The 13,616-nt window shown below is 40.1% G+C and overlaps 1 protein-coding gene across 3 annotated transcripts in view; it reads right to left on the minus strand.

Moving 5' to 3' along the window:
• PCYT1B (phosphate cytidylyltransferase 1, choline, beta) overlaps positions 1-13,616 on the minus strand; it is a 126,596-nt gene that overhangs the window by 34,959 nt on the left and 78,021 nt on the right. For all 3 annotated transcript variants that reach the window (XM_011935126.1, XM_011935128.1, XM_011935127.1), the window contains exon 3: positions 12,186-12,302. In XM_011935126.1, the coding sequence (XP_011790516.1) occupies positions 12,186-12,302 (117 nt within the window). The remainder of the gene's footprint in view (positions 1-12,185; positions 12,303-13,616) is intronic.

A 13,616-nucleotide genomic window follows, 5' to 3' on the forward strand; every position in this document is an offset into this window, starting at 1 on the left:
AAATATAATAAGGCACAAGTATACATATGTAACAAACCTGCACGTTATGCACATGTACCCTAGAACTTAAAGTATAATAATAATAAAAAAAAAAATCCAAGTTTGTAGAGTAATCTTTATGTCTTCTATAGTAGTAGTAGTATGTTTACTGTTGTTATTTTTATTGCCCTCCTGCGAAGCAGAGGTGGCTATTTGGTGACTCTTTAAAAATTTTTTTAGAGAAAAAAACACTCTAGTATAAATTTAATTTTAATTTTAATTCTTTGGCCTGTTTTTAAATGACACAAACTTGCAAATTAAAGTGGTGGAAAAAAGAGCTTTACAAGTGGAGAGTCTCAATTCACTAAAATAATGCCAACAAGATAAGCTTGCACAGAAGAATTTTCAAATTGTTACTGGCTACATGCTTAAAAAATTAGAAGTGCAGGTATTGGGCTGGGTGCGGTGGCTCACGCCTGTAATCCCAGCACTTTGGGAGGCCGAGGTGGGCAGATCACTTGAGGTAAGTAGTTCGAGACCATCCTGGCCAACATGGTGAAACCCTGTCTCTACTAAAAATAGAAAAATTAACTTTCTTTTGTAAAGAAAAGGGAGGTGTGGTGGTACATGCTTGTAATCCCAGTTACTGGGGTGGCTGAGGTGGGAGGATTGCTTGAACCCAGGAGGTGGAGGTTGCAGTGAACCAAGATCATGCTACTGCACTCCAGCCTGGGCAACAGAGTGAGACTCCATCTCAAAAAAAAAAAAAAAAAAAAGTGCAGGTGTTATAATCATAGTGCAAAACCATGACAATTGTGGTGTCTTTTACTGCCTAAGGTTGAGAAATAGACTATAGTACCTCCAGTTATCACAGTTTCTGGTCTTTTAATAAATGATTTCTGACAAATACCTAGTATTTCTACCAAATACCTGTCCCTATACTTGCCCTGACCAAAGTGGTTTCATGAGTGAAGTCTTTGCTCCACCCAGGGGAACTCCTATAGCAAAGCTACCTGCATATGTAAAGGGGACCCTAGTTAATATGACAGATCCATTTAACTCACTGTAAGCATTTTACATGTTGACCACACATACAGTTATCAAGAACTAGCCTTTCAACCAACAACACAGGACATCTATTCTTGAACAGCTCCCTAACTTTCCTCAGTATAGAATTGTCTGCCATTAAGTTGGTTGGTTTGTCATACTCCAGAAAGATAGTCTAAGATAAAGGTCTCCTTAAACTAGGATACATATACCCTCATGGACACACAAAGACTTTTCTTTTCTTTTCTTTTTTTGAGATGGAGTCTCACTCTATTGCCTAGGCTGGAGTGCAGTGGTGCGATCTCGGCTCACTGCAACCTCCACCTCCCAGGTTCAAGCAATTCTCCTGCCTCAGCCTCCAAAGTAGATGAGATTACAGGCGTGTGCTACCACACCTGGCTAATTTTTGTATTTCTAGTAGAGACGGGGTTTCACCACGTTGGTCAGGCTGGTCTCGAACTCCTGACCTCATGATCCACCCATTCGGCCTCCCAAAGTGTTGGATTACAGGTGTGAGCCACCTCACCCAGGCGCAAAGACTTTTCAAAAGGTACCCATGAACAGGTAGTTTTAAATGAATCAATGTCCAGATTCAACTTCCAATGGTTCACTTTCCTAATATTAACTAGGTCAAGAAAGTCTCTGGGTCCAAAGCCATGCTTACTCCACTTTACAAAAGAAAGGCACCACCCAAACCTTAATATGTTGCATTGGAAGGGGTGGAGGGCGATTTAGCCTTCAGGGCAAACCAAATGGAAATCTCAGTTAGTGACCATTCAAAGCACCATGAACCTATGAAAGCTTCCTGTCTTTCCCTGTCTTACACACATTTCTGTTACAGGTGAAGCCTAGTGTTAGAAACTCAATATAGTAGAGTGGAGAATAACGCAAATTTTTGCCTAACAACTTTGCCTCTTCTTCTCCCAACTATTGTCAAAGAACACATGGATCTTTAGGGATAAGGCCCAAGAACTCAAAGCAAAAGGAGCACTGGAAAGAAATATTGAATGCTAAAAAAAATGGCTTTTTCATGTAGTTAAGGGTAAGCATTTTTTCAGCTATTCTTAACACTTGTATTGAATCCTAAAAATGGCTTTTCTCTTGTAGTTAAGAGTAAGCATTTTTTTTCCAGCTATTTACTTTAAAATCACTTCAATAAACCAAAGCTATATAGGCTGGTACTGCTGCTTCTTAGAAATGTGACTAGAATATTTTCTAGAATTATCAAATTTTTTGAGATACATTGGAATAGATACATGGGTAAAACATTCACATAATTTTTTACAGACTTCATATGCATTATTTAAAAAGGAAGTTAAAAACCTGTGTTATCAACTTACATCATAAGATATTTATTCTATTTACAAGTCATCCTAATTCATCTCATTCTCTATGTTTATTTTCTACCTCTTTATAACAAAAAATCAAATTATTATCTGCCTCCAGACCAATTACTTTTGAATAATATATGCCCCCTTTCTATCTTTAAATATATAGGAAAAGTGTAGTCATGGTATCTACTAAAGATAACTATTTCTGTTTTTCATATTTATTTGATTATTTCCAAAAGGCAAACACTACAATTTGATACACACACACACACACACACACACACACGTGCCAATATTTAGAGAAGGAATAACATGCCTTTTAAAAATCATATGCTTCTTCCTATAAATATCACATAATTTTATCTATAAATTACATTGCATTACTACAAATTAAGTGAATCGATTTACTGTCTTGTCTTGTTTATAATTTATTATATTAGATCTACATTATTTTAATCTTGACTGATTCTATTTTACACAATCCATTCTATCATTTATTTCCCAGTGTTTTTTATAAAGCTTCTTGAAATACATTAATACTTTTGAACTGAAAATACATTAATACATTTGAACTGAAAATATATTAATGCATTTGAATTGAAAAGACATTTTCTTGGTTTGTAGGTTTTTAGTAGGTTTGACAATGAGGACTGGTTTTGCCATTCGGTTGGATGGTGTTTTCTGCAAAGTTAGTAATCTAAAACTGTAGCCCTGAGATTTTGTTTTTTAAAAAAGGTTGTAAGCAAACGATAAAAACATTTTATCAAAAATTACTTGATTGGCAATGGCATAATTAAATTACTAATATTACCATTTCCCCAACCCTTTCTGGCTATATCTAGTTGAATAAGTTGCTTTCAAGTAAAACAATAAGGGATATAATTAAGAGTCATTTAATAAGTCTTGATATAGCCTTTTGTTAGAATTCCCAGAAAGAGAAAAAGCAAATGATTCTAATAGCTTGGCAACAAATCCTTTTGCAGGTCAGGTCATTTCTAATCCATTGCTTGCAACAAATTTGAAGGAGGATATTAACAAATTGTCACTCAATAGACCATTAAAATTACTTTTGATGGCAATAATAGTAATAAATTATGTTGTTATTTTTGATAAATAACTCAGAAGTTCAAAGAATTGAGTGGCATCACTGTAACAAACTCCTTCCATTCTATCTACACATTTGCATGGACAACATATTTCAGCACTTATAACTATAAAAAGTAAAATTGGGAAAAAAATTGATGTTAATTTTAGCAGTGAGTTATATTCATCCGTAAGTACATCTGCAGGTACATACTATTCATCTCATTAAGAGATACATTGCTGTCCAAATTTATGTTTAGGTTATTAATTATTTATCAAAGTATATATAATGTGGCGCTTTGGTTAGTTATGCTCTAATTTATATACATATTTTTGTTTCAGAGAAGTATGATACAGTGATCGCTAAAAGATTTGCAAACATTAAAACATATCCCATTAGGAAAAAATATGGGAAAGAAGCAGAATAAAAATATAAGTTTGAGGAGAAAAAATGAAATGTATAAATATTTAAAAGTTAAAAAATAACTTGTTATATGTTTTGTAAATTTATGATGATGGTTCAAAGCATTACAGTATTTAGATGCCAATAGATGCGTTAAAGTGTTTGGGTAACAATTTTGTTTTTTATTTATGTATTTATTTATTTATTGGAGACAGAGTCTTGCTGTGTCACCCAGGCTGGAGTCCAGTGGTGCAATCTCAGCTCATGGCAACCTCCGCTTCCTGGGTTCAAGCAATTCTCCTGCCTCAGCCTCCCGAGTAGCTGGAACTACAGGTGCATGCCACCACGCCCGGCTAGTATTTTTGTATTTTTAGTAGAGATGGGGTTTCATCATGTTGGCCAGGCTGGTCTGGTCTCGAACTCTTGACCTCAAGTGATCCACCCATCTCGGCCTCCCAAAGTGCTGGGATGACAGGCATGAGCCATTGTGCCCAGCCCACAATTTTGTTTTAAAATGTCAATATTGAATTTCTGGTTTCCAGTCTGGTATGTAAGGAGCTTAAAAGTGGCCACTCAGCCCTGACAACAAGTAAAAACTGAACAAATTGACAAATCTACAACTCTTCTTAGATCCTTCAGAGAACTGAGGTTACAGGGCAAACCACTACTCCCAAAATTGGAGAGAGAAACAGGCAGATAGAGAGAATATTAGCTTACTAAAGCAGAAACCCACAAACAGAGCTACCTCCCCAGGAACCAGTGCTGGGATAGGAAAATTTAAACTGACAAATCGCTGGCACCTCAGTGTGGACAAGTCTAAGAGTTCAAGAAGCCATGGGGACAAATACTTTTGTGACTTTTACCTCCAGGAGCTCAAGCAGGGCCTCAGAGTGACAGAGCAAGACCCTCTCTCTTAAAAAATACATAAAAATAAAAATAAAAGTTTATATGGAAAGGAAAAAGATCTAGAAAAACCAACTTGATATTGAAGGAGAAGAAAATGTCAGAAACCTGACACTATCTGACTTCAAAACTTACTATAAAGCTACAATAATCAAGACAGTGTGGTACTGGCAAAAAGAACAGACAAATACATCAATGGAACAGACAGAAAGCCCAGAAATAGACCCAGACAAATATATAGAGAACCAATCTTTGACAAAGGAGCAAAGGCAAGCAAACATAAACCTTTCAACAAATGGTGCTGGAACAAATGGACATTCACATGCAAAAAAAAAAAAAGAAAAAATTAACCTAGACATAAGCTTACATCCTTCACAAAAATCAAATGTAAATGCCAAACTATATGTAAATGTAAAATACCAAACTATAAAACTCTACAGAAGAAAACCCAGATTGGTTTCTTCTGGGTATGGTGATGACTTTTTAGATATAACACCAAAGGCATGAACCATGACAGAAACAATTGATAAGGTGGACTTCATTAAAATTAAAAACTCCTGTTCTGCAAGAGACTATGTTAGGAGAATGAGGAAACAAGGCATAGACTGGGGGCCGGGCGCGGTGGCTCACGCCTGTAGTCCCAGCACTTTGGGAGGTCGAGGTGGGCGGATCACCTGAGATCAGGAGTTCAAGACCGGCCTGGACAACATGGTGAAACTCCTTCTCTATTAAAAATACAAAAATTAGCCAGGTGTGGTGGCACATGTCTGTAATCCCAGCTACTCGGGAGGCTGAGGCACAAGAATCGCTTGAACCTGGGAGGCAGAGGTTGTAGTAAGCCAAGATCGTGCCACTGCACTTCAGCCCAGGCAACAGAGTGAAACTCTGTCTCGAAAAAAAAAGACATAGACTGGGAGAAATTACTTTAAAATGATACAACTGATAAAGGACTGTTACCCAAAATATACAAAGAACTCTAAAACTCAACAATAAGAAAACAAACAGCTGGATTTTTAAAAATGTACTAAAGACCTTAACAGGTACCTCTCCAAAGAAGATCTACAGATGGCCAGGAAACACACGAAAAATGTTCAATATCATATGTCAGTAGGAAATTAAAAATTAAAACAACCTACTATACACCTATTAGAATGGCAAAAATTGAAAACATTGATACCACCAAATGCTGGCAAGGACATGAAGCAATAGGAGCTCTCATTTATTGCTGGTAGGAAGGTAAAATGGTACAGCCACTTCAATCTGCAGTCGAATGCTTTACCTCTGGGCTATACCCGCTCCTGGTACAGCCATTTTGGAAAACAGTTTGGCAGTTTCTTACAAAACTGAGCATATTCCTACCATGCAATCTAGCAATCACACTCCTTGGTATTTATCCGAATGAACTGAAAATGTATGTCCATACAAAAACCTGCACACGGATGCTTATAGCAACTTTATTTATATTTTCCAAAATGTGAAAGCCACTAAGATGTCCTTCGGCAGATGAATGGATACACTGTGGTACATCCAGACAATGGAACATTATTCAGCACCAAAAAGAAATGAGCTAGCAAGCCATGAAAAGACATTGAGGAATATTAATTGAATTTTATGAAGTAAAATAAGCCCATCTGAAAAAACTACATGCTGTATAATGCAAATTATATGATGTTCTACAAAAAGTAAACTATACTAAAAAGAACAGTGGTTGTCAGGGGTTACAGGGAGGAAGAGATGAATAGGTAGAGCATAGAGGAATTTTAGGGCAGTAAAAATATTATCTGTATGATACTATCATTGTGGATACCTGTCATTATACAATATAGCTATGAGTTTGGACAATGTAAAATGTTATCCAAACCCATAGAAGGTATAACGTTAAGAGTGAACCCTAATGTAAACTATGGACTTTAGGTGGTAACGATGTGTCAATGTAGGTTAATGGATTGTAACAAATGCATCAGGCTGGGGCAGGATATTCATAGCAGGGAAGGTTGTGCCTGTGCAGGAAAGGAGTATACAGGAATTCTATGTACTTTCCATTCAATTTTGCCATGAACCTAAAATTTCTCTAAAAAATAAAGTTTATGAATTTGTAAAAAGGTTAATACTTACAATATTCCAGAAATTACATCTTTTATAACTACTTAAATTAAGAAGCATATACCTAAATTTTATTTACTTATTTTATTTATTTATTTATTTGAGATGGCGTCTCGCTCTGTCACTCAAGCTGGAGTGCAGTGGTGCGATCTCGGCTCCCTGAAACCTCCACCTCCCAGGTTCAGCGATTCTAGTGCCTCAACCTCCTGAGTATCTGGGATTACAGGTGCCTGCCACCATACCCAGCTAATTTTTGTATTTTTAGTAGAGACAGGGTTTTGCCATGTTGGCCAGGCTGGTTTAGAACTCCTGACCTCTTGTGATCTGCCTGCCTCGGCCTCAAAAAGTGCCAGGATTACAGGCGGGAGTCACCACACCCAGCCTGATATCTAAATTTTAGACGTCTACTTTAAGCTGTATAAGAAGGTATACAGTTTTTTCAAAATTCCTTTTAGAGATTGTGGGGAACAAAATTTCAAGACTCCTAGTCTAAGACAGTGGTCCTCAACAAGGATTTCATCATCCGCTAGGAAGCATTTTGGAAATCTGTGGGCCATCTTCAGTTGTCATAATGGTTGGAGGCAGCTACCAGCATTTAGTGGGCAGGGGCCAATGAAGCTAGACATCTTGCAATGCATGTGGCAGCTCCACATGAGAATTTTCCCACATCCTGCAAGATTTCTGAAAGTCCCTGCATAACATTTAAAATTATTTGAGCTTGAGTGTGCTAGCTCATGCCTGTAGTCCCAGCATTTTGGGAGGCCTAGGCCAGAGGATCACTTGAGCCCAAGAGTTTGAGACCAGCCTGGGCAACATAGCGAAATCCCATCTCTACAAAAACCAAAAACAAAAAAATTAGCCAGGTATGGTGGCATGTGCCTGTAGTCCCAGCTACTTGGGAGGCTAAGATGGGAGGATCGCTTGAGCCCAGGAGTTTGAGGCTGCAGTGAGCTGTGATCGCTCCATTGCACTTCAGCCTGGGAGACAGAGCAAGATGCTATCTTTAAAAAAAAAATGATTAAATAAAAAACTTAGAAAAATAGAATTATTTGAGTCTAGAATCTGCCTTTGTTTTGCATACAATCACAAAGTATTTCTGCAACAGTTATGATAGACACAGAATTTTAGAGGAAGGCAATTACTATGTACATCAAGGAAGATTCACTTTGTTTTGTTTACAATTTTACCAAAAGGCATTCACCATTTGGGAAATCACACCCTGACAGCAATGCCACTCTTGGGATTTGAGCTCTTATACCATGCCCCCATAGCAGTCTGCCTATACACAGGAGGTTAGAGATTCCATTTAACAGACTTGGGATCAAATATTAAATTAATGGAGACATATGAAATATAGGATGTCACTGAATTTTTCTTTTTTTTTTTAGACAGAATCTCACTCGGTGGTCCAGGCTGGAGTGCAGTGGCACGAACTCGGCTCACTGCAACCTCCACCTCCCGGGTTCAAGCGATCCTCTTGCCTCAGCCTCCTGAGTAGCTGGGGCTACAGGCGTGCACCACCATGCCAGGCTAATTTTTTGTTGGATTTTTAGTAGAGACGGGGTTTCACCACGTTGGCCAGGCTGGTCTCAAACTCCTGACCTCAGATAATTCACCCACCTCAGCCTCCCAAAGTGCTGGGATTACAGGTGCGAGCCACTGCGCCCACCAGGATGTCACTGAATTTTATTAACAGAGTGGTTAGAAGATATTTCATAGTATTACCATTCGATTATTTTATATGAGATAATAAGAATAAGAAATCTACAAAGAAAAGAACACACTGAAATTATTATTGTTTGTGTTGCCCATGGTTGGTGTTTTTCTTGTTTGTTTGTTTTAGAGATGAAGTCTCACTGTGTTGTGCAGGCTGGAGTGCAATAGCTATGTACAGGTACGATCATAGCTCACTATACCCTTGAACTCCTGGGCCCAGGTGATCCTCTTGCCTCAGTCTCCTGGGTAGCTGGCACCTCAGACATGCACCACCATGCCCAGCTTTCACCACTCTTACTCTGTCACCACTGTTCCCAGAAGTCTACGTACTATTTTTTTTTTTTTTTTTTTGGAGACGGAGTCTAGCTCTGTCGCCCAGGCTGGAGTGCAGTGGCGCGATCTCGGCTCACTGCAAGCTCCGCCTCCCGGGTTTACGCCATTCTCCTGCCTCAGCCTCCCGAGTAGCTGGGACTACAGGCGCCCGCCATCTCGCCCGGCTAGTTTTTTGTATTTTTTTTAGTAGAGACGGGGTTTCACCGTGTAGCTCAGGATGGTCTCGATCTCCTGACCTCGTGATCCACCCATCTCGGCCTCCCAAAGTGCTGGGATTACAGGCTTGAGCCACCGCGCCCGGCCCGTACTATTTCTTTATAGCTTCGTGTTGTATTGTTTTATTTTCTTTCTGTACTCCAGTCCCTGTCACTTACCAAAGGATACGGTCTTGTGGTCATCCTAGTAGTTCAATATGCCCTTGGCTTCTACAACCCATGTAATAGCCATTGAGGGAATATCTGAATTTCTTTGTAAACCTGCTATAGAGGACATTGTTCTTTGGATTACTCAATGCCCCTTACACAGTGACCCTCTGAAACAGTTATCTCAGAACTCAGGCAGGAAAAACTAGTTCTTCCTGATGGCACAATTCAGCTTCTAGATTTTGAGAGTGATAGAATGACTGTGTGGCTCCCTTTGCTATAGCTGCTAAAAAGTCCAGGATTTCTTACTGAAATTTTTCTCCTTTTATTCTGCTTTATTTCTTGGCTCCAAACTTCTGCCCATATTAATTTCTCTGAGTATTGAATCATCTGTGCTTTTATGGAAAGCCTCCTTAAGATACACAAATCAAAAAACTAACACGTCACCATGTCTTCTCTGCTTGCCCCACACTGTCGTCTTGACTGGTGAGAACCCTGCACAAGGAAGACCGGATGTTCTGGCTTTTGAGTGCTTTTATTTTATTCAGGTCTCTGCACAAATGTCACCTCCTCAGAGAGGTCTTCCCTGACCTTTATACCTAAAACATCCCTCCTTCCTCCACCCAGTCACTCTTTTCTCTTATCCTATATTTCTTCATAGTACCATTACTACATATTTACTTGTTTAGTGGGCAATGACTGCCTTTCCCTCAGACTCCAAGTTCTCTGAGGACATAGACAGTCTATTTTGTTCATGGCTGCAACCCCAGTGTATAGAAAAATGCCTGGCACATAGTAAGAGTTCAATAAAGAGTTGTTAGATGAAGGGGCCGGGAGCGGTGGCTCATGCCTGTAATCCTAGCATTTTGGGAGGCCGAGGCAGGTGGATCACCTAAGGCCAGGAGTTTGAGACCAGCCTGGCCAACATGATGAAACACCATTTCTACTAAAAATACAAAAAATTAGCCAGGCGTGGTGGCATGTGCCTGTAATCCAGCACTTTGGGAGGCCGAGGCAGGTGGATCATGAGGTCAGGCGTTCGAGACCAGCCTGATCAACATGGTGAAACCCCGTCTCTACTAAAAATACAAAAATTAGCCAGTCATGGTGGCACGTGCCTATAATCCCAGCTACTTGGGAAGCTGAGGCAGGAGAATCACTTGAACCTGGGAGGCAGAGGTTGCAGTGAGCCGAGATCGTGCCACTGCACTACAGCCTGGGTGACAGAGCAAGACTCCATCTCAAAAAAAAAAAAGTTGTTGAATGAAGAAATCATTCAGTGAATCAGTTAAATCACTGTTGCCTAACGACTTAGAGAGCTACTGATATTAACTGACTGCCTTCTCCAATTTACAAGAACATACTGAAAGCTACACATTTCCTTTGATCTTACCTTGGTTGTGATAACACAGGGCCACAGCTAGTGTTCCTGTTAACTGTGACCCACACCTAACCACCTCCAAACTTAGGCCACCCAAATGACCAAAGCCCAAACACAGCAGAGGTCTCTCCAGGGCCCCAGTAGCCTAGGACCAGATTCCAGGTGGTAGTGCTCTCTCAAGGAATGGTTTTCAGGCTAAAGGGAGGTAAGCAAGGGTTGGGTTCTCTGCCTGTTTTGGGTTCCCTCTGCATGACTTGCCCAGTAATCATTGCCTTTCACCATTTCATCCTTCTGGAAAGAACTCCATTCAATGGTCCTGTGGTCACCATCCTTGGCAAAATCTGCAGAAGAGTTCCTCTTAAATGTCCAACAAGTGGTTTTTGGCTGGGCACGGCGGCTCATGCCTGTAATGCCAGCACTTTGGGAGGCTGAGGCAGGTTGATCACCTGAGGTCAGGAGTTCGAGACCAGCCTGGACAACATGGTGAAACCCCATCTCTACTAAAAATATAAAAATTAGCTGGGTTTGGTGGCGCGTGCCTGTAATCCCAGCTACTCAGGAAGCTGAGGTGGGAGAATTGCTCGAACCCAGGAGGTGGAGGTTGCAGTGAGTCAAGATTGTGCCACTGCACTCCAGTCTGGGTGACAGAGTGAGATTCCGCCTCAAACAAACAAACAAACAACAAGTGGTTTTTAATTGCAGAAGGTAACAAAATGCTTTAAAAAACAGTTATGTAGTCTCTTACCAGTACTTTTTTTTCTCCCAGTAGAGGTGTAAGATGTGATGGTGCCTAGTTTATATGCCACAAAAACTGATTACTCTGAATGAATATGCTCCTTCCAGAAGCTACACAAGTGAGATACAGGTCTTCCGAGTCAGGTACTCTCCATTTTAGCCGTATTGAAATAGTTAGGCCTCCTGGAGGAGGAAAATTTCAATCCACATCTAATGATCCTTCTCTTTGCATGGACTTAGCGAGTAAATTGGTCCCTTCATTGTGAACCAAGATTACCTCAGTATATAAATCTCCATGTCTTTAACACACTGCCACAAATTCAACTAAGTGGGGCTGTTACAAGCCACTAGTGTTAGCACAACATTGTCCTAAGTGCTGTGGGTCACACGAAAGAAATAGATAATGACCTTGTTTGTTCTTCATCATCCTAACTCCCTTCAGTTCTTTGAGATTTGAAATCAGAATAATATTGCTTCTCTTATCCCTCTAGAAAATTTTAGAAACATAATTTGGATCAAGCCTTAAACACTAGGAGAAAGGAACTAATGGAAAACATGAAGCATTTACCCTTAGTAGTACTATCAGTCCATCTCTCTCTGAGGATCAGGGTTATACAATCCCATGATGTAACTTCCCCTATGGTTTTTCAAACATCATTTTAAATTTCAGGCATTGAACAAGAGAACCAGTATGGGCTGAATTGGAAGCATTAACAATGTGAGATTTTACTGATGGAACTGAAAGGGGCTCTTTTCAGAAAGCATATTATAAAAGAGTTTTCTAGACAAAAAGAAAATGCACTTCTTACCTCCTACCAACAAGTAGCTGTTGGGAAACAGTGTTTTTGCTTGCATAAGGGCCCTTGCGTGACCCGAGTGGAAGAGGTCAAATATTCCATCGGCGTATACTCTGACAGGCCTGTCAGCTGTGGGAGAAAGAAAACACTGTTAACAGAACTGCAGAATGAGGAATCTCAGCTACCTTCCATCAGTCATAAGAAACTTTCTGGATAAGACACAATCTCTACATACCATCAGTTTCAGATCAGTGCATGAAACTAATTTTAAAGAGGTTCTTCTGAAGACATCAAAGCAGAGCAAAAACATAACAAAATTAAGATCAAACCAGGGAACACACATTTGTAGCCAACAGAAGAGACAAACACAGAGCACTAGGGAGTTGTCTTGACCTGGACTGGAGTCTAGGTGACTGAGCCAGCAGAGTGAGCCCAGCTGAGACACATAGGCAGGAGTAACTGAGGAGCTCGATGGAAACAGCAAATGGCTTCATCCTTGAGTCTGGCAGTCCTGAATGAAGACCCCAAGTCCCTGTTCCCAAAGGCAATGATGTACTGGAATCTGCTCACATGGCTCACCTTACACCTTTCTTCCCAACTCCAAGTCATGTTGGTAGCCTGAAGTCAGCCACGGCAGAATGCTTCCACGACAGAAATTGGCAAATGCTACAAATCAGGGCTTATTTCCTGCTGGAGGACCAGCTATTAAACCTTTACCAGCATACCACTGCAAGGCCACTCCCTAACCTCTGGTATAATAAGAGATGAGGGACATATGCCTCAAAGGGAGGAAAGTCAGGATGTTATGTTGCATGTAGAAGTGGTGCTCAGGGCTGAAGATGAGCAACAAACACTATAGTCCTTCCTAGGGAGAAAGGCCAAAAGTGAAGAGGTCTCACAGACAGTGGCATACAGTGTTTTAAAAAGTGCTGTTCCAAGAGGAAGAGGGACACACTTCAGTACAGCACCCCTGGGAACCAGGAGACTGGGATAACACTATTGCTCAGCCAGGTCAAAGACCCATCCCCTTCAAGTCAAAGAGAGAAATTGGGTATAGACTTCCATCAATTTGGTAGACAAAGCAAGTCACAAAATTATTCTTTTTAGCTGGTTGGAGGAAGGACGTTGCAGCTCTATTATATCCCCATCCTGATAGTCTGGAAGATGCCTGCTACATTTATATAGAAAATTCTATATATTTTGCCAACCTTGACACCTTTCTAGACTCTCAACAAAGGAACTAGAATGTGAAAATCCAAGAAGGGGATTCAAAAATAGATGACAGAAGAAAGAAGTAGTTTCTCATATCAAAGTGCATTTTAAGCACCCTTGTCACCTCTTCTCCATGGCTACAAAGAACATAGAGACATTTTATTCTTGCAGTGAGAAGGAAAGAGACATATGTGGCCACAATAGTGTTTTGTTGTTTTTGTTGTTGTTTTT

The sequence above is a fragment of the Colobus angolensis genome, unplaced genomic scaffold (assembly GCF_000951035.1).
Source record: "Colobus angolensis palliatus isolate OR3802 unplaced genomic scaffold, Cang.pa_1.0 Scaffold140, whole genome shotgun sequence".
Taxonomy (NCBI): domain Eukaryota; kingdom Metazoa; phylum Chordata; class Mammalia; order Primates; family Cercopithecidae; genus Colobus; species Colobus angolensis.